We start from the raw sequence: 18748 nt of genomic DNA on the forward strand, positions 1-18748 counted from the left end.
GTAGTGGAATAAGGTGGTGGGTTTTATTGTTTGCCCTTTTCTCATTTTGTATCAAAAAGTGTAAAGGATTTATCAAATCAAAATCAAAATGTATCTGTCACATGCGCCAAATACAAAAGGTGTAGTAGACCTTACAGTAAAGTGACCAGATTTGTGAAATGAAAACCGGGGACATTTCCAGTTTGGCAGTTAATATATAATTAAAATATCCAATGTTATTATCTATTAAATAAAAAAGGGGGACAATTCCGGTTTCATGTATTTAGTCTAACAGGCACACTGTGATAGAGAAAACAACTATACTACAGAAACACTACAGACAAGACAGAACTGTCAGATCTGAACAGCCATTCAGTGGTCCTGGTAGTCTGGGTAGAATAAGAGCAGAAGAGAACATGAGCAAAATGTAAAAAACAGACAATAGTATATGTGAAATACTTAACATAATAAAGAAATAAGATGGTGATGAGGTTGGTAACTACATAATATACTTATACCAACCTAATCTGTATATTTCTCAGAAGAATGTATTTTCTTCAGGATTGCTCTGTCTTTGGCCAGCTTCTCCATGAACTCCTGGCAGGGGAGGTTAAAGTTTGTCTTGACAATAAGCATGGCCTTGACGGTAGGAACAGTGAACCCATTTATTGCTGCTGTCCATAGATCATTCATTTGGGAGAACACTCTCTCGACTGGTGCATTACTTCCAGGTAAGCACATGACAACAGACGCTAATCTAGCCAGGTTAGTGTGTGGGATGTCGTTCTCTTTGAAGTGGGTAACCACCGTGCTCCATCTCTGACTGAGCGGTGTCTCAGATGTTTTCCATTCTTCAAGCGATTCCCCCTTTAGGAACACTTGCAGGCCAGTAACTTCGTCACACATCCTCATTGATGGTCACATTGGGGCATTTTTCCTGCAGTGTGCCTGCTGCCTTCTGGATCTCTTCACGCAGAGGTTGCCTTTTTAAAAGGAGACGATGTAAATCTTTTATATGATCTGTGTGCTTTCCCCATGCTTGCAAGTAGTTCACAGCCGTAGTGAAGAATGATTGGGATGTTTTGAGAAAGCTTTCTTTTTGACATGGCTCCATTGTCCTCTGTCTCTCTCAGAAGTCCTCTGACCAAAACTGGAATGAAGTTGTCATCACGTCTTGCAGTCAATTTTGCCTCAACGTTTCTCAGAATTGCAGCGGAGTCCACAGCACAGTGGTCCTGGCCTCCAAGCATCTTGATCGTGTTACTGAATACAGTCAAGTTTCCATCGACAAAGGCCAGCCAAAGTTCAGTCAGTGGATCTTCGAACATTGTTCGCAGGACAACAGGGCATTTGTCTTCAGAAATAAAAAGGATTTCAATGGCACATTTTCAGCACTCTTTCTAGAGCAGGGAGCATGGACATCCAGCGAACATAGCTGTGTCCTAAAATATTATGGTACTCCTGGCCAACAAACTCACAAAAGCCCTTCAGTCTTTCTACTCTGACGGTGAAAATATGAACATATTCAAATATCTTTGTGAGCAGATACTCAACATCATATCCAAAGCTGTTCTGGCCGTGTTATGAATGATGTGGGCAGGACAACCTAAGCTGTTCTGGCCGTGTTATGAATGATGTGGGCAGGACAACCTACGCTGTTCTGGCCGTGTTATGAATGATGTGGGCAGGACAACCTAAGCTGTTCTGGCCGTGTTATGAATGATGTGGGCAGGACAACCTACGCTGTTCTGGCCGTGTTATGAATGATGTGGGCAGGACAACCTAAGCTGTTCTGGCCGTGTTATGAATGATGTGGGCAGGACGACCTCAGCCAATCACCTCCCACTGCAGAGCATTTTTGGTATTTGTTGTCGCCAGAGAATGTTTTCCAGGTTACATTTTTGGATGACCACCAGGACCTCAGCTGCAATTTCCTCTGCTGTTTCTCCATTCAATTCAACAAAATCAAGCAGTTTTGTTTCCACAGATGTGCTGCCATCATATATCTTATAATATCTGACTACTATTGGCAGCAGCTTTACATGTCCACGATTGGACGCATCAATGGACAGGGACACATATTCAACCTGGTCTAGGTCCTGTGTTACCAAAGTAGTTGCCCATGGTGCTAACACGTTACTCACTATGGCGTCACATTTTGTCCTTGCATATGTAAACTTTGGCTCATAAAGCTTCCGTGTCAGTTGTGCTGTGCAGTCCATAGATCTGTAACTATGATTGTGTCTCATAGTGTGGTATGCAAAGACACCCTCCTGCACAGCTAAACCATGTTCTTCTTGGGAAGGCTCTACCTTCTTGAAGAATGTGGTAACAGAGGACATATCAACACGGGCAATCAGAGAGGCTTTATGCTTTTTCGTCTGCTGATGTTCTACCACTGCCGTTCTTCACCATAACCATATCTTTACCTTTCCTCCTCTGTCTCCTTCACACTTCTTCCTATCCAGTCTCCCTCCTCTCCTTCCTCTCCACTGCTACTGCTATCCATGAACATTTCTAAATATATTTTCACACTACTTATTATAATGCCAAACCATTAAAATTGTAATCTACAAAAATATTCTCTGAATAAATTGTCCATTCATTTAATATAATCATATTTTCAAAATAGCCCGTCCACTGCATGTTTACATGTGAACGTTTTTTAACCTAGCTACCATAACAGTAGCTAGCTAACCTAGCTAGCTAACTTAGTCTACATAGCTAACGTTAGCTAGCATAACCTATTTAAAACCTTATAGAGCAGATCATCTATCTATATAATAAATTGTGACATAACATCACTAGCTAGTATCTCAAACGATTGTAATTTAACTGGCTTGAAAATACGTTTGTGGTGATGTTTTGGATTCACTTGACACTTGCTAGCTTCTGGACGAGTTTTCCACAGCAGCTTTCTCTAAAACTATCGCGAGCAAGTAGTTAGGAGAAGAAGAAGAAGAGTGAATGAAACTGCTATAGCGAGCAGCCCCCTCTGTTGGCCTAAACAAGCACAACGCGATTGATACGTCAACCCGTAGGCTCTGCTGCCCGGTCTTTCTTGCCAAGTAAAATATTTCACTTTGCGGTCTGTTTTTAACGCAAAGTTAAAAACGGGGACATTTCCGGGGACAGCTCCAGCCGGGGACAGGCCACCAAAAACGGGGACTGTCCCCGGGAAACGGGGACGTCTGGTCACCCTACCTTACAGTGAAATGCTTACTTACAAGCCCTTAATTAACCAACAATGCAATTTTAAGAAAATACCGTTAAAAAAAAGTATGAGATAAGAATAACAAATGCTTAAAGAGTAGCAGTAAATAACATTACTTTAGTTCATTTGGTGGCAGTAATGCAACATATTGGATGTCAACCGTCATTAAACTCCACCGAAGAAAAATAAGTCACTCGGCAGTCTCCGACACTGACCGACAAGCCTGCCATCATGGGTTTTCAGTAGAACCCTGTCCACCCATCCAGCAGGTGGCAGTAAAGGGCGAGCGGAAGGTTGGTTCTTGATGTTCTTCTAATCAGATGAGGAAGACAAAAATACTGTACAAGTCGTGTTAGAATACTCATACTAACATACTGTATACTACATACTTAATGAGTATATACTACATACTATTAGTTCATTTTAGTATACTGTAAACGAATGGTATCGTTCATGTATTGAGCGTACTAGAGCTTCGCCTGTCTATCGGAAGTTGATGCTGTTGCTATGCAACCTCTTGCTAGCTTGTTAGCATGACAAATGAGTAGCCAGACATTTTACGATTTTGGGTGTGTTGGTAAATTCAATCTGGAGTGCCAGAGTGCGCTCTGGACTTTCGTAAATCATTGTCAGATTGTCAGTTCATAAATTCAGTGTTTCGCTCTCGGAGCGCACACTGGGAGCTCTGGCCAAGGGGGGTGAATCGAGCGTTCAACGGCAGTCAAGCACCCAAGCGTTTCAAGGCTGTGTTCAAACAATGATTTTTCAATGACCAGCTCAATTAACCCTTACCATTGTGACAATGAGTCGTCATAATGCTGCATAAACTGTACATTAGCCCAGGGGCGTTGGCAGACACAATGTAAGTAACTTCAATTATGTCCCCCTAATTGCCCTGAATACCTCTGTTGATCGTACAGCTATTGTATGCAGTAATCATGAGCCTATGAACCAGAGTTATACCAAATATCTTCTATGTATGCGGAGGACTCAACACTATACACGTCAGCTACTACAGCAACTAAAATGACTGCAACATTGAACAAAGAGCTGCATTTAGTTTTGGGAATGGGTAGCAAGGTATAAGTTGGTCCTAAATATTTCAAAAACTAAAAGCATTGTATTTGGGACAAATCATTCACTACGCCCTAAACCTCAACTACATCTCGTAATGAATAATGTGAAAATTTAGTAAGTTGAGGTGACTAAACTGCTTGGAGTAACCCTGGATTGTAAACTGTCATGGTCAAAACAGTAGCTAAAATGGGGAGAAGTATGTCCATAATAAAGCGCTGCTCTGCCTTAACACTATCAACAAGGCAAGTCCTACAGGGCCCAGTTTTGTCGCATCTAGACTAGTATTCAGTAGTGTGGTTAGGTGCCACAAAGTGGGACTTAGGAAAATTGCAGTTGGCTCAGACCAGGGCAGCAAGTTTGGCCCTTAAAAGTACATGGAGAGCTAACATTAATGACACCCCTTTAAAATATTATCATGATAAAACATTAATGACATGCATGTCAATCTCTCATGGCTCAAAGTGGAAGAGAGATCAACTTCATCACTACTTGTTTTTGTAAGAGGTGTTGACAAACTGAATGTACCGAACTGTCTGTTTGAACTACTGGCACACAGCTCGGACACCCATGCATACCCCACAAGACATGCCACCAGAGGTCTCTTCACAATCCCCAAGTCCAGAACAGACTATGGGAGGTGCACAGTACTACATAGAGCCATCACTACATGGAACTCTATTCCACGTCAGGTAACTGATGCAAGCAGTAGAATCAGATTTTAAAAAACAGGTAAAAATACACCTTATGGAACAGCGTGGAATGTGAAGAGACACACACAAAGGTACAGACACATGCATTGGGATATTGTTGTATAGTGGTATCAAACATTTTGTATTGTATATATGTAGTACTGTAATGTTATATGATGTACTGTTTTATCTTTATAATTAAATGTAATGCAAGTGCTTTAATATGTTTGGACCCCATGAAGAGGGATCGCTAATTAACATTGGTTAGCTACTTCCAGACACAAATGAGAGAACACAACTCTGACCATTTTACTCGGCCTAAGCAGGGCTGGTTCGGCAGTTTTCATGTTATGCAGTTTTCATGTTATCCAGAGCGTTGGTGACTAACTGTGTTGCTGGCAACAATATAATTCTGCTTTTTTTGCCGACGTTTACTGACACCGGCCATATTCAACCGGTATTCACCAGTTATTCTGGCTCTGCCACACTCAGATGAGAGCACTCTGAAATTGGAGTAGATAGCCGGAATTAACAATGTCCATTGAAACGAGCAATGGCTATACCACTTAACGTAAACTCACCCCATTGCGTACAAATGTGCGCAACCGAACATTCAAACGAGGCTACAAAGAAAACTAATGGGACTGTAGTGACTGTGTTGACTTCAAAATTGGGGGTGTGAACTAGGTTTCTATTCAAGCTTTGATCGACATGGTAATGGATCTATAGTATTTTAGAAAAGTTGAAAGAACGGACCCTCCGTTACATCGTGGCGTGTCATGTCGTAACGTACAGCACGCATAAAGCAACTATTTCTGTCTTACAATCTCTCTCCACCAGGTGTAGCACTTCTCTCATCCTCTAAAAATGAGAAATGGACAGTGACGGGGTAAGGGGGCTTACCTAGTCATTTTTTGTGTCATCATTGCATGCGATCATCATTCTCAAAGCCGCTGTTTACTTCTAAGATCACTTTAGCACCGCCCTAAAAACGCAATAAAAATTCGGCACAAACCTTCAAATAGATATGTAATGACACATTATATAAACTCTTTATAGTGTTTTATTTACATTTTAGAGGCGATAAGGTGATAAGTTGGACAGATCGAGTGAAAAAAAGCAATTTTCCCACACAACATCTCTCCTTCTTACTATCACGCATTAGTTTCACTTCCCCACCCGCCATTTTTAAAAAGACCCGACGGGGTTCATTGCCTGCTTGAATTATGCAGAAACAGGCAGTGTGTAGGTCATGTAATTGATTCTGTTGGAAAGGGGAGAAATTGTGCTTTACAATGGTATTGACATTACAGTTGATCTGGAAGTATTACATTTTTGGGGCGCTAAAATAAAGCAATTGTATGGACCAAGGTGATGTACGAGTTTACGTTAGCTAATAATGTGAATAATCACGTCAATAAACGTTGGGTAGTTAGATAGCAGATAGTTAATATACTGCCTGGCAAGTTTGATGTAACATTATTATTAGCCAACTAGAGTTAGGTAACTAGCTAACATACCGGTACATACTGCGGTAAGGATAGCATTGCTAACAAATTGTCAGCCAACGTAACTTATTTGAAAAATTGCTCAACATTTGTCATAATTAGTTAAAGCAATTCATTTGTATCCGCTCTCGTCGGACTTTGCCTGCATATTTTTCTCCATTTTCTTCAAATTTGAAAACGTTGAAGCCACGTCCATTTTCTGAAGACTTGCATTATGGGCCGTAAAAGCACGGAAATGGTGTCCACTGCTTTTTTTTCTTATTAACAACAAATCAATACAGAAAGTACATGAGGGAACAAGTATATATAGATTATATACAATGGACATCGAGCTAGGGGGTACAATATCACATTACAATTACACAAGGACCTTAAGGGACATACATACACTTACAATTCTAATTTTTTTTGTTTGTAAATTTACATTTGTGTATTTGAAATGTGGCCAAAAGAATAATGAAATTAATTACATAAAAATGTTTCAGCTTATTTATATCGCATGTAAATAATCTAAGCAGTACATCTCTCCACAATAGTGTAAAATCTAAATAAATCTACTGATGTCTTGACACAGTTTTCTTACATATGAATACAATGCCAAAAAAGATGCAACACTGTTTCTGGGTGGTCATTACAAAAGGAGCAATTTAAGTTGTTTTCCTTAAACTTCTTCATATAGTGGTTGGCAGGATAATATTTGTGAATAAAAACATTTTTACATTTTGTTAACAAGTAGGTATGTGTGTGGCAACATCCAAACTTTTTTCCAACATATATTATCAATAAATCCATTCTAATAAGGCATGACATAAGGTATAGATACAACATCCTGCTTAAACAAGGTTCGTATCACTCTGTTGTTGAATGGACCAAAAGAGAAACACATTTTTCCTACTGATGAGTCAACAGGGTCAATAGAAGGTAGGCTCGGAGGGTCAGGTCTTGACACGTTCCTGAATAACAGCAACACCCGAGGGAATAGCATCTAAAACAATTGCAAAATCTTTAGGTGTTACAGGGACCTTGTAAAGTGATAAGAATTCCTTATAACTGAGTAAAATACCCTCTGCATTTACCAGTTGGCTCACCAACAGGATATTATTTCAGAACCAATATTCTAAAAACAAAGAAGTATTTTTATACAATATATCCCGATTATTCCATATAATATCTGTGTGGAGAAAAATTGTGTTTATAAATTAAGGACCATGACAAGAAAACCTGCCGATGAAAAGCAAAAAGTTTCACTGGAATTTTGTCAATATTATAATTGCAAAACATGAAGTTAAGGCCACCAAAAGTAGAGAAGACATGATGAGGACATGGTGTCCACTGCTTGTATACTTCGTATTTTGGCGAATTTAGTACACATCCGGGAACTTTTGGCATACTAACTATATCCATATTATGACCAATAAGCATACGATATACTCACGTCACAAATAGTACGATTAGTATGAAGTATTCGAACACACCTCAGTAAAATTATACGAAATGTTTTTGATTTAGCTAGCTATGTCTTTGCACCTTTAGAATAGATACCGTAATAACACAGACAACAATTATGGTATTATGGACATTTACGTCGGTATGAAGGGGCAATGGTAGAATACCGTTGTTGTGAGCCAGCCTGGGTCAATGGACGAGAGGACTTGAACTAAGACAGTACAATATGGTTTCGAAACTCTGCTTGAAATGTGTGGCTAACAGACCTCTGAGTTAATTAGCTACTCAGGGCAGCTAACGTTAGATAGCTTGCACTACAACCCACACTTCAAGAATTACGGCTCAAGTTAAACTTTTGTATAACCTAGCTAGCTTCTTCCGGTGCCACCAGGTAGGTCTGCAATCCTTGCATTATTAAACTGGGTGAGAATGATGAGTCAGTGGCGCTGGTGATGAACGTGAGAAGACGCCTGTACAAACTAGCTAGTCAACTTTATAGGAAGGTGTCACTTGTTTTGACTGTAATTAAACGGAATAAACAAAAGTTGAATTATTAATTTAGTCATTGTTGACTTTCTGTCATTATGCATGTAGCCTGACTTTTGTCTGTAAAATCCTTGAAAAGGGGATTCTACAATCATGGGAATGTCCAAACGGACCTTACCACACTACAATTAAAAGTCAGTTTATCTTTGATTGAACTAGGAAACTGTCATATATGGTATCTGCTGGTGCCCCTGGTCTTGCGGACAAATAGAGCATTGTGTTGCTGTTTTTGAGCCAGTAGGAGGCCAGCATGTTTGTCTGGCCACAGTGTCAGTGTAAGCTAATTGTTCTTCACACCACTGAAGCTTGTCTCCAGTGCCCGACCACAGGAGCAAGAGTTGCAGCCATTTGGCCCATTGGTCCTTCCTTTGAATGTTTCAAGACTGCCCCCTCACCTTGAAGTGCCTAACTATTATCTCCTCTCCATGCAGACCAGAGTGACCCTGCTGTCCTCAACATGGTGTCGTCCAGGCTGAAGTACCTGTCTCTGTGGGTGCTGGTGTTCCAGACCACCTTCCTGGTGCTGACCATGCGCTACTCCCGTACACTACAGGGGGATGGCCCCCGCTACCTGGCCTCCTCTGCTGTGGTGGTGGCTGAGCTCATGAAGATCATCACCTGTGTGCTGCTCATATTCAAGGAGCACAGTGAGTGTCCTCAAAGTGAATACAACTGTTTAAAAATATACATGTGCAAGTATACATTTAGGGAAGCTGACCCTCCATTTGTCTCCCTCTCAAGTTTCAAGTTGTATTGGTCATATATGTACATGATACACATGGCATACACTGTCCAATGAAATGCTTTCTTCTCTCACTCTCCTGCCTGGCTCTGTTTCTCAGGCTACAATGTTCGGGCTCTGAACAGTATTCTGAGGCAAGAGATCACTCACAAGCCGAAAGAGACCCTGAAGCTGGCCATTCCTTCTGGGATCTACACCCTACAGAACAACCTGCTCTATGTGGCTCTGTCCAACCTGGACGCTGCCACCTACCAGGTAAGACAACCTGTTATGGAGTGTGTGCACAGAAGGTAGAAGGTTGGTGGCAACTTTAATTTGGGAGGACAGGCTCATAGTAATGACTGGAGCGGAATGAGTGAAATGGTTTCCATGTGTTTGATGCCATTCCATTTGTTCCGTTCCAGCCATTCTCCCCTCAGCAGCCTCCACTGAGTGTGTGTGTGTCTGTTTTGTAATTGTGTGGACATGCATATGTTTCTGTGTGGGATATCTACTTGTGTCTGGGGTAGTGTACTTTTTATGGTCTCTAAATGGTGTCCCCTGCTTTCCCCTTGTCTCTCTCCACCAGGTGACGTACCAGCTGAAGATCCTCACCACAGCCCTGTTCTCAGTGTCCATGCTGGGCCGGAGGCTGGGTGTGTACCAGTGGCTCTCCCTGCTCATCCTCATGGCTGGGGTCGCACTTGTGCAGGTAAACTCTACTCTAACTCCTTTACAATCCACTTTTTTGAAACCTGCATTTACACACTTCAGTGACTAAATTGTTTTAGTGCAAGTGTGTGTGTTTTTGTGTGTCCGATGTCTAGTGGCCCTCTGAATCCCTCGGGGCCCCTGAGAAGGAGCAGATGTCTGAAGGGTCCCAGTTTGTGGGCGTGGTGGCGGTGCTGGTGGCCTGCTGCTCCAGTGGCTTCGCTGGGGTTTATTTTGAGAAGATCCTCAAAGAGACCAAACAGAGCGTCTGGATCCGCAACATCCAACTGGGTCAGCATGAAAGGTTTCTACTATAGTAGGGTTTTCTTGCTATAAGGGCATTTTTCATCACAGAATTACCCCATTATTTTTAAAGGTATGTTGTTTATGACAGAGCTCCAGTATCTCTACCGGGTCCTTGAAAGGAGGTTTTACAGTGTTTTTTCCTTTTCACTGCACATAAACCCTGTTTGTCTCTCAGCTCCTTTTCTGCCAAATGAGTCTTCCTGCTGAGTTTATTTTTACCTCTGAATGTGTGAAGCGTGTGTTAATTCTCCTGTGATTCATTTCCTGGTGTGAACTTGTGCTAGTTTCCTGTATCAAGTGTATGTAACAGAGAAGAGATTTGATTCATCCTCATAAGGAATGGATGAGTGTAGTGTTTTTGGCATGAATGTATTCATGTCTATGCGTGTAGACATGATTTGTCTTTGATTTCCAGTCAAGCACCACAGGTTATTGTTTTTTTGATTATGCTAAATCTGCTTTCCTATCAATCCTACATCAGTTCAAACTGCCATATCATCTGACCTGTGTGTCTGGCTGTAGGAATGTTTGGCCTGGTGTTTGGTCTGATGGGGATGTTTGCATACGATGGGGAGAGAGTCCGAGAATCTGGGATGTTCAAGGGATACAACACAATCACCTGGACAGTGGTGGCTCTGCAGGTACATCTCACTATTGTCTTTTCACTTCACCTATCAGCTTTAGGTCAAATTTTGCCAAATGCAATACTAATTCGCAAGCTACCAATGAGGAGAAATAATGTTCCGTTTTTTATAAGTATATGGTTTCAGAGGCGAGAGTGTTGCCCACTTAACCAGACTCCGGTCAAATAGTTTTCTGTTTTAAGTGAAAAAGCTTGTTCTGTTAATATTGCAGAATGAATATTGCCATGCCTCTTTACTAAGGGAATATTGCTTGATCTGATTCCAAATGTATAAGCCTAGCAGTATTATAGTGTCCGTTTTGCCCAAACTACCCCACTCTGCTCATCCAGTCCATGTCTGGTGTGTGTTTCTCTAGGCACTAGGAGGGCTGGTTATAGCAGCTGTCATCAAGTATGCAGACAACATCCTGAAGGGCTTTGCCACGTCACTCTCCATCATTCTGTCAACACTCATATCCTACTTCTGGCTTGAGGACTTTGAACCCACAAGGTACACACATTCTAGCCAGGTTATTTCAATTTCCTATTCTAATGTCCCTTGGCTCTGACACGTGTAATGCTGTGTTTTTAATTTATTTGTGTCCTCTCCAGTGTGTTCTTCCTTGGTGCAGTACTGGTCATCGTGGCCACCTTCCTGTATGGCTACGAGGATAAGCCTTCCCCCAACCCCAGCCGTGCCTAGAGGACATCACAGAGGACCGAAGGGGATGTCAGGGAAGAGAAAAGAAGAGGAGAAGAAAACAGTGGAGCAGAAGAGAGAAAAGAGGAGCAAAGGACACTAGCCTAGAGGCATTGTTGACATGGGCCTCAGACACTGTGGCCGTGTTTTCACAGGCAGCCCAATTCTGATATTTTTTCCACTAATTGGTCTTTCACATCAGATCTTTTTCAGAGCTGATCTGATTGGTCAAAAGACCAATTAGTGAAAAAAATATCAGAATTGGGCTGCCTGTGAAAACGCGGCTATATGTAAACGCCGGTACGATGCCTGTGTAAACGGAGCTCAATAAGTTCCTTGACTAAAAAAGTGTGATCAGGAAGTTGCCACCACAGAGAAATAGACCCATGAGTCATGACCAAGCTTAGCAGTGTACTGGACACACCTGCCAGGCAGGTTATTGCACTGGGTCAAAACTGGTTGGGTAGGGTCCCCTGTCTTTATATTATTGTCATCATCTTAATAATGAAGATTTCCTGCAGGGAAGTTTTCTGACTTGTGCATTTCCCTGAAGGCCATAATGTTCACTCATGACTTCACAGACATACTGATGAACTATGTTACTGCTTCACTGCTGTAGACCTCTGTACTTTTCCACGCATTGGCATAATGTGATTTGTGTGTTATTTGGGGAAGTGGAGAAGGTTGACTTTATTACTGTATTTACCAATCATTAGGAACACAAAGTCCATAAAGGAAATGTTTCCTACGTCAAAGACAAGTGTATCATTCTATATCACGACTCTGTTGTTGTAACATTGTGTGTCATATAATGCTCCCTTGTAGAAGTTTTACAAGTGCTCTGAGCCATGATATGAACACACACAGTCAAACGGATGCACTCCCTATTGTTTTTGCCACTAATACATTTTCTGATTGAGTGCATATTGTGCATGAGACCCCCTGTAACACATACACCCATGAACTGTCAATGTGCAACTGAGGGGGGAAATGATTACGTTTGCAGAGGGATTTAAATAGGTTCTATAAAAAAGACACATTTTACTTGAATCATTTTATTGAATTAAAAACACTGCTTGCATGCAAAAGCTCCCACCCATCCATTCTGAAACCCTGTAAAGTACCACCCCGTGTTGTCCCACTACATCCTCCAGTCCGAGTCATTCTGTTCTCAGGCACATCTGTTACTGTGAGTGACTGGCTCTCAATGGACGTTTGTCACCATACACGGTATGTGATATGACCTCCAATCTAAACAAATGTTTTGTAATATCCCACTCGTCCCTCTTATGATAATGACTTGGGTGTAGTCACAGAGGGGATGTGTGCATAAGTGTGTGTTTAGTCACAGAGGGGATGTGTGTGTCAGTGTAAAGGCTAGTATGGTTTGCACCTCAGTAATGAGCAGCATGAGGAGTTCATATTGGTTGCATTCCCCTGTTCAGACGTTGCATGCATCAACCAATGGTTGCGTGCCACGTCATTAAGTGTGTCATCGACTGACAGATTGCTATAACGTAGGGAGCGTCCCTCTGCCCTGGCGTTGCTGACGCCTGCCAGAACTTACGTTTAGATAGGTATTTTACGTATCAGCTAACCATATACTGTATGTTATGGCAATCTGTCAGTCGATGACACAGTTGGTGATGTGGCATGCAACCATTGGTTGATGCATGCAACATCTGAACAGGGGAACGCAACCATAATGCTGTGGTTAGCTGAAACTTAAAATATTTGCACGTTGTAAGATCTGGCATGCGTCAGCAAAACCTGGGCAGAGGAACATGCCCATTACATTCTCAGTCTCCTCTTCATCTACTACCTGGCCTGACCCACTAAGTCTCCTCTTCATCTACTACCTGGCCTGGCCCTTTCAGTCTGCTCTTCATCTACTACCTGACCTGGCCCACTCAGTCTGCTCTTCATCTACTACCTGGCCTGACCCACTAAGTCTCCTCTTCATCTACTACCTGGCCTGGCCCACTCAGTCTGCTCTTCATCTACTACCTGACCTGGCCCACTCAGTCTGCTCTTCATCTACTACCTGGCCTGGCCCACTCAGTCTGCTCTTCATCTACTACCTGGCCTGGCCCACTCAGTCTCCTTTCTGCATCTGAAAAATTGATTTCCAAAACGCTATATCCAGCCATTTTTTACATTTGTATTTTTTCACCAGAAATGATTTTTCACCTTCATGTGTGTATAAAATAGAACTTTTCTCATATTTTTTATTCATAGATTTTAGATATGTATGAAATGTTTTTTGGGGGGAAAACGCTATATATCCATTGTTTAGCTCGAATGGAATGTTTCTATCCTGTATATTTGACAGTGATATGTGGTTGTCTCACCTAGCTATCTTAAGATGAATGCACTTACTGTAAGTAGCTCTGGATAAGAGCATCTACTAAATTACTAAAATGTCACATGTAAATGTTTTACATATAGATCTCATATTACTATGTTGAATTATTTTTGTAAAATAAAATATATAAAGATATCACATATGTATCATTTGTACATTTCTTTATTAAAAATGTAGCTATTTGTTACATTTCATTCTATAAAACCTAGCATAACTACTTATTTCTCAGAGAGTGAGGTGGATATATAGCATTTTGCACAACAAAAATATAATTTGTCTCTCTGAAATGACACCATCAAGTGATAGATTTAAACAAATGCATGTCTGTCATTGAACGTGCCATGATTAGATAGTGAAAAACACATACATCTCTTTCAATATTTCTTAAAACAATAAAAGCTAATTTACCAACATTTCTGAAAATGAATATATAGCGTTTGTAATGAAACTCATCTACTACCTGGCCTGGCCTACACTGCTGTTCTCATTGGGGCTGCTGTAGATTGCTTTAGAGACCCTGTCTTTCCCCTCTCCCAGTAACACATCCATCCCTTTCTGTAACTGTACTGAGCATGAAGGCTGACTTTAAATGTACCACAATCTTTGTTCTTACATATAAAATACATTATACACCTCAATACCACCTGTATTATACCCATAAAGCCACATACATGTACTCTTGTGCCTCTCACACCTTGGGCTAGTCTCACATGGCAACGCATTCTCCACATACTGCATTACCTTTAACCAGAGCCAAAGAGTAATGGGGCTCCATTTGAGATACAGCCCTCTACATCACTGTCATAGACCCAGAGCAATCTGTGATTAAAGATGGCTGCTCTGTCATCTCGGTGAGGCAGTATGGTGTGCGATAGGTTACAGGCTGCTCCCCTGGAGTGTAGCCTACTCTGATGCCTGCTGGGCCTGGCACACCCACAAGTCGTCCTTACTTCTCCAGGCCAAATGACTTTATTAAGGCAGGGGTCCGTCTGTAGGTCTGTCCTGTATTTAAACCCGATCCAGGCAATGGTCTTCTCCCGCTCTATTCAAAGGCAGTGGTGGAGATTTAAGGCAGGTGTCCATATTGATCTCATCATGGCTGGATGTCCGGTCCCATAGTTCCACCTCCCCTCCCTCTCTCCTTCCTTCTCTACTTAGGAGGGATGACCACCAGAGGCGGGCCCTTCCTGGGCCTCCACATCAGCACCTGGGCGTCGTTGGCGTTGGGCCTCCCCAGGGCGTTGGGGGGGATAGGCTCCATGCGGGTTAGGACGCGGGGCTGGTCCTGGTGCGTCCGGCCCATCAGGGTGGCCCTGGAGCCCAGGGGCATGGAGGGGTCCACCAAGATGTCCACCCTCATCCGCCACTTGACCGTCTGCAGCAGGATCTTCTCCCGCGTGGCTGTGTTGAGGGCCACCAGCCAGGTGGTGAAGCTCTGGTCCCTCTTGATGCGGGTGAGCAGGGGCAGGTTGCTGTCGCTGATGGGCACGGCCCAGGTCACACTGGGGTAGAAGTTATCGTTCATGCTGACGGTGAAGCGAGAGGGCTTGGAGGTGGGCCCCGTCAGGGTGACCGTCTCGGTGGTGTTGCCGTACCAGGGGTAGCTCACCCCGTCTGAGTCACTGATGGCCCTCACAAGACCCTCACACAGCTCTGGTAGCTCCCAGCTAGACCTGCAGGAGGACAAAGGGTCAGATTACAGTTTAACAGATGGTGGGTTGGAGCCTGTTCTTAGTTGGTCCCTGATTGACATTGTGTTGTGGCTTGTAACACTGTAGGGTCACGAGAAGTTTCAAAAGGCTTTAGGTGTCTCACACAAACACATTTGGGAATTAGATATTCTCGAAGAGAACAGAGGAAGACAAACAAATGCATACTGTATGTGTGATAAATGGAATCAACATGTCCATCTCTATTCTACCTCGGGGCTCCATACTGTATGTGTGATAAATGGAATCAGCATGTCCATCTCTATTCTACCTCGGGGCTCCATACTGTATGTGTGATAAATGGAATCAACATGTCCATCTCTATTCTACCTCGGGGCTCCATACTGTATGTGTGATAAATGGAATCAACATGTCCATCTCTATTCTACCTCGGGGCTCCATACTGTATGTGTGATAAATGGAATCAGCATGTCCATCTCTATTCTACCTCAGGGCTCCATACTGTATGTGTTCAGTGCGTCAGTAGTAAATTCATATTTCATTTGTTTGTTGGCCAATGAGGGGGTGTCAGCTGGTGTGACCTGATGCCACTGTCTCCCCCTCAGAATAACTCCATCTGTCTGTACACTGTGTTTTTCTGCACCCCCAGACACCCCACCTCCAGCCAGGGTTAAACATCCCCTCACATATGCCTCCTCCAGTGAAAAATACCCCCAGGCAGTGCTGGAGGCGGAGGTATGTGTTGCTCGTCAGTGGGTGTGTGATTGTGTCTCCGGTAGAGGAGGGAGCGTGGGAGTGTCAGTGCATCTATCTCTCCCTCCATTGTTTCGGTGAACACAATGTGTCTAGAAGCAGTTGTTTAGCTCCTCAGTTGTTTCTATTTTGATGCTGAAATCACAGGAACGGAATCAATTGGTGGGCGTTTGAATGAAAGATGGTGACAGCATAGTTACCCTGCTGTGTGCACAAATGCTCTGCAACACATGTACCCACACAGCCATACATCAACTGTTGCATTGCATTCACGTAATTTTTGATGCCTCACAATACCGATTTAGAGATTTATGGCATTTAAGATGTCTCTCTCTCTCTCTCTCACACACACACACACACACACACACACACACACACACACACACACACACACACACACACACACACACACACACACACACACACACACACACACACACACACACACACACACACACACAGGAACAATGACTAAGGTCTGTTCCTTTGCTTTGGCACCTGCCAAATGCACCAAAGAGGTGACAGTTTAGGACATATCATCAGGGGGAGGGTGGAGCATCAGTCCCCTGTGACAGAGGACAGTCAGCAGCTAGCCTCCTGATGGGGGAATTCAAAACAGGAGGAGAACTCAACTTACATGCCGATGTCGTTGTAGGTGTTGTAGAATTCCATCTGGGTGCATGCCTGGATCCAACCCACCACCCAAGTCTCATTACGGGGAATAGGGGGCATCACTATCCGTGCAGAGGCCTTGAAATAGGGCGTCTTGTAGCGCAACACTATAGGCGAGTTCTCCTCAATGATTGTTGGGCAGTGGTCGATAGTGGCGGAAACGTCGTAGACCACTATGTTTTCACGTTTGATGCGCGACTTACAGGTAATGCTCTGTATGCAGCCCATGATGAGGTTAGGGTTCTAGTCAGGGGGACTTGACGGGATGATAACACTGTGGACTTGGGATAAATGTGTCATCAATCTCTGTCACATCCCATTGAATCCAGACGCTATAGTTAAAATGGCACATTAGTCAATGCATTTTATCCAAAAACGCAATCAGTTCCATCCACATTTACGCACGAAGACAAAACAGATAGGTGGCCTGATCTTGGAATAGGGGAACAGATGAAATAACAGCAGTTGGTGATATGGGATCCTCTCTATGTCTCGTATCGCAGGTGTAGCCTGTCGGTGTCTGTGTGACACTGCCCTCTCTTGCAGTCCGGGCTTCCGTGGGCTCCAGCCCCTCAAAATGATTGTTACCCGCGGCCTTTGTATTCAAATCCACACGTCCGCTTGCAGGTCTGTGCCGCTTGATCCTCTTCTTTCTTCCCCGGGCTGTCATGTCACAAGCCGGAGGAGAGCGGCGGACTCAGAGGCGTCGTGTCGATGTCCCCGTCGGGTGGTGGTCGTGATGCTTGTTGATGCGGCGCTGGCGGCTCACAAGGTGCACTTGATCGGAGCGATGACATTGACAATCTACACCACCCGGCATTCCTCACTATGACAGTAAAACGATGGATAAAAACAAGGCCAAAGCGGAGAATGCCCGCATTTTTCATTGAACGCTTGCTTCCTCTCTGCAGAATTGGCTGAACAACAGCTTCTCGCCTCGATAAATCAGCAGGTGAAAAACAATTGTTTAAGAAAAGAGAAATGATATAGCCTACCACAGTTCTATCCAATCAGACAATCAATGTATCGAATTGTCGCCGCATGGCTTGATGAAGTCAGACACATTAAGGATTCATTAGGGATTCTGTCTTGTCTCCTTTTTTCTCCGAAAGCTATGCGTCCTCTGGCGCTGTTCAGCTTCCCTGGTGCTGATGATGATGAGTGAACCAATGAAAAGCAGAGGTAAACTGAGCGCGTGGTAGTGCCGGGTCCATTATTTGGCAGTAACAGTCTGTACATTTCCTTCATAGCTTGAATGGCTATAGCGTATACCTGACCAATTGATGGTTTCATTTTTTATGAGCGACATACTCCACACCAATTATGCAATGGCAGGCTTTTGTCTACTCTATAGCCATTATTTGAAGGCAGCTCAATCAATAAGATTAGGCTATAATTGTATGATTATATCATATAATTTTAGGACAAATTTAAATCGATTTTTGCAGGAGAGCTTGATGTTCTTAAAAAATAAATAGCACTTACTAATCTTTGTTTGACATAATGATGAACCACAGTCGAGTTCTTTACATGAATAAAGGTAGGCGTGGCATTCTGAGCAGACAAGGATGCCCAATTTCAGTTAACTACGACAAATGGGAGGTTCTACACTTGTAGCGACATTTGACATGGCCTTACAGTTTATGGGATTGGCCCTGCCAGTGAATCTGATGTGGACGGTAATAACAAAGCACCCCCCATTATTGGCACGCTGGGACTTTAATGTCATCCTACAGTGATCCCTTTGCCAATACGCTGACATTGCTTTG

General features: G+C 43.0%; 2 protein-coding genes across 4 annotated transcripts; one reads left to right on the forward strand and one right to left on the reverse strand.

The window, feature by feature from the left end:
* Positions 1-3699: 3699 nt before the first annotated feature.
* LOC109897895 (UDP-N-acetylglucosamine transporter-like) lies at positions 3700-12663 on the forward strand. 3 transcript variants are annotated; one of them, XM_020492547.2, is made up of 8 exons: positions 3700-4055; positions 8891-9106; positions 9302-9456; positions 9770-9892; positions 10008-10182; positions 10720-10838; positions 11197-11330; positions 11432-12663. In XM_020492547.2, exons 2-8 carry the CDS (start codon positions 8917-8919, stop codon positions 11520-11522), a joined length of 987 nt encoding a protein of 328 aa, XP_020348136.1. In that variant the 5' UTR covers positions 3700-4055; positions 8891-8916; the 3' UTR covers positions 11523-12663. The 3 variants fall into 3 exon arrangements, with proteins under 3 accessions (XP_020348136.1, XP_020348135.1, XP_031689160.1); XM_020492546.2 differs by lacking the exon at positions 3700-4055 and adding an exon at positions 7897-8304; XM_031833300.1 differs by lacking the exon at positions 3700-4055 and adding an exon at positions 7900-8304 and having other exon boundaries at positions 10008-10195.
* A 1207-nt stretch (positions 12664-13870) lies between these two features.
* Positions 13871-18104, reverse strand: LOC109897896 (protein FAM78B). Its single transcript, XM_020492548.2, has 2 exons — positions 16945-18104; positions 13871-15557 (listed from the first exon to the last, which is right to left on the reverse strand). Exons 1-2 carry the CDS (start codon positions 17205-17207, stop codon positions 15035-15037), a joined length of 786 nt encoding a protein of 261 aa, XP_020348137.1. The 5' UTR covers positions 17208-18104; the 3' UTR covers positions 13871-15034.
* Positions 18105-18748: the final 644 nt, after the last annotated feature.

The sequence above is a fragment of the Oncorhynchus kisutch genome, linkage group LG10 (genome assembly GCF_002021735.2).
Source record: "Oncorhynchus kisutch isolate 150728-3 linkage group LG10, Okis_V2, whole genome shotgun sequence".
Lineage (NCBI taxonomy): Eukaryota > Metazoa > Chordata > Actinopteri > Salmoniformes > Salmonidae > Oncorhynchus > Oncorhynchus kisutch.

Coding starts and splice junctions, on each gene's coding strand:
- LOC109897896 (XM_020492548.2), bottom strand. CDS start 17,207: ATGGGCTGCATACAGAGCATTACCTGTAAGTCGCGCATCAAACGTGAA. Junction 15,558..16,944: donor ACCTACAACGACATCGGCAT/GTAAGTTGAGTT, acceptor GTCCTCCTGCAG/GTCTAGCTGGGAGCTACCAG.
- LOC109897895 (XM_020492547.2), top strand. CDS start 8,917: ATGGTGTCGTCCAGGCTGAAGTACCTGTCTCTGTGGGTGCTGGTGTTC. Junction 9,107..9,301: donor GCTCATATTCAAGGAGCACA/GTGAGTGTCCTC, acceptor TCTGTTTCTCAG/GCTACAATGTTCGGGCTCTG. Junction 9,893..10,007: donor CTGGGGTCGCACTTGTGCAG/GTAAACTCTACT, acceptor TCCGATGTCTAG/TGGCCCTCTGAATCCCTCGG.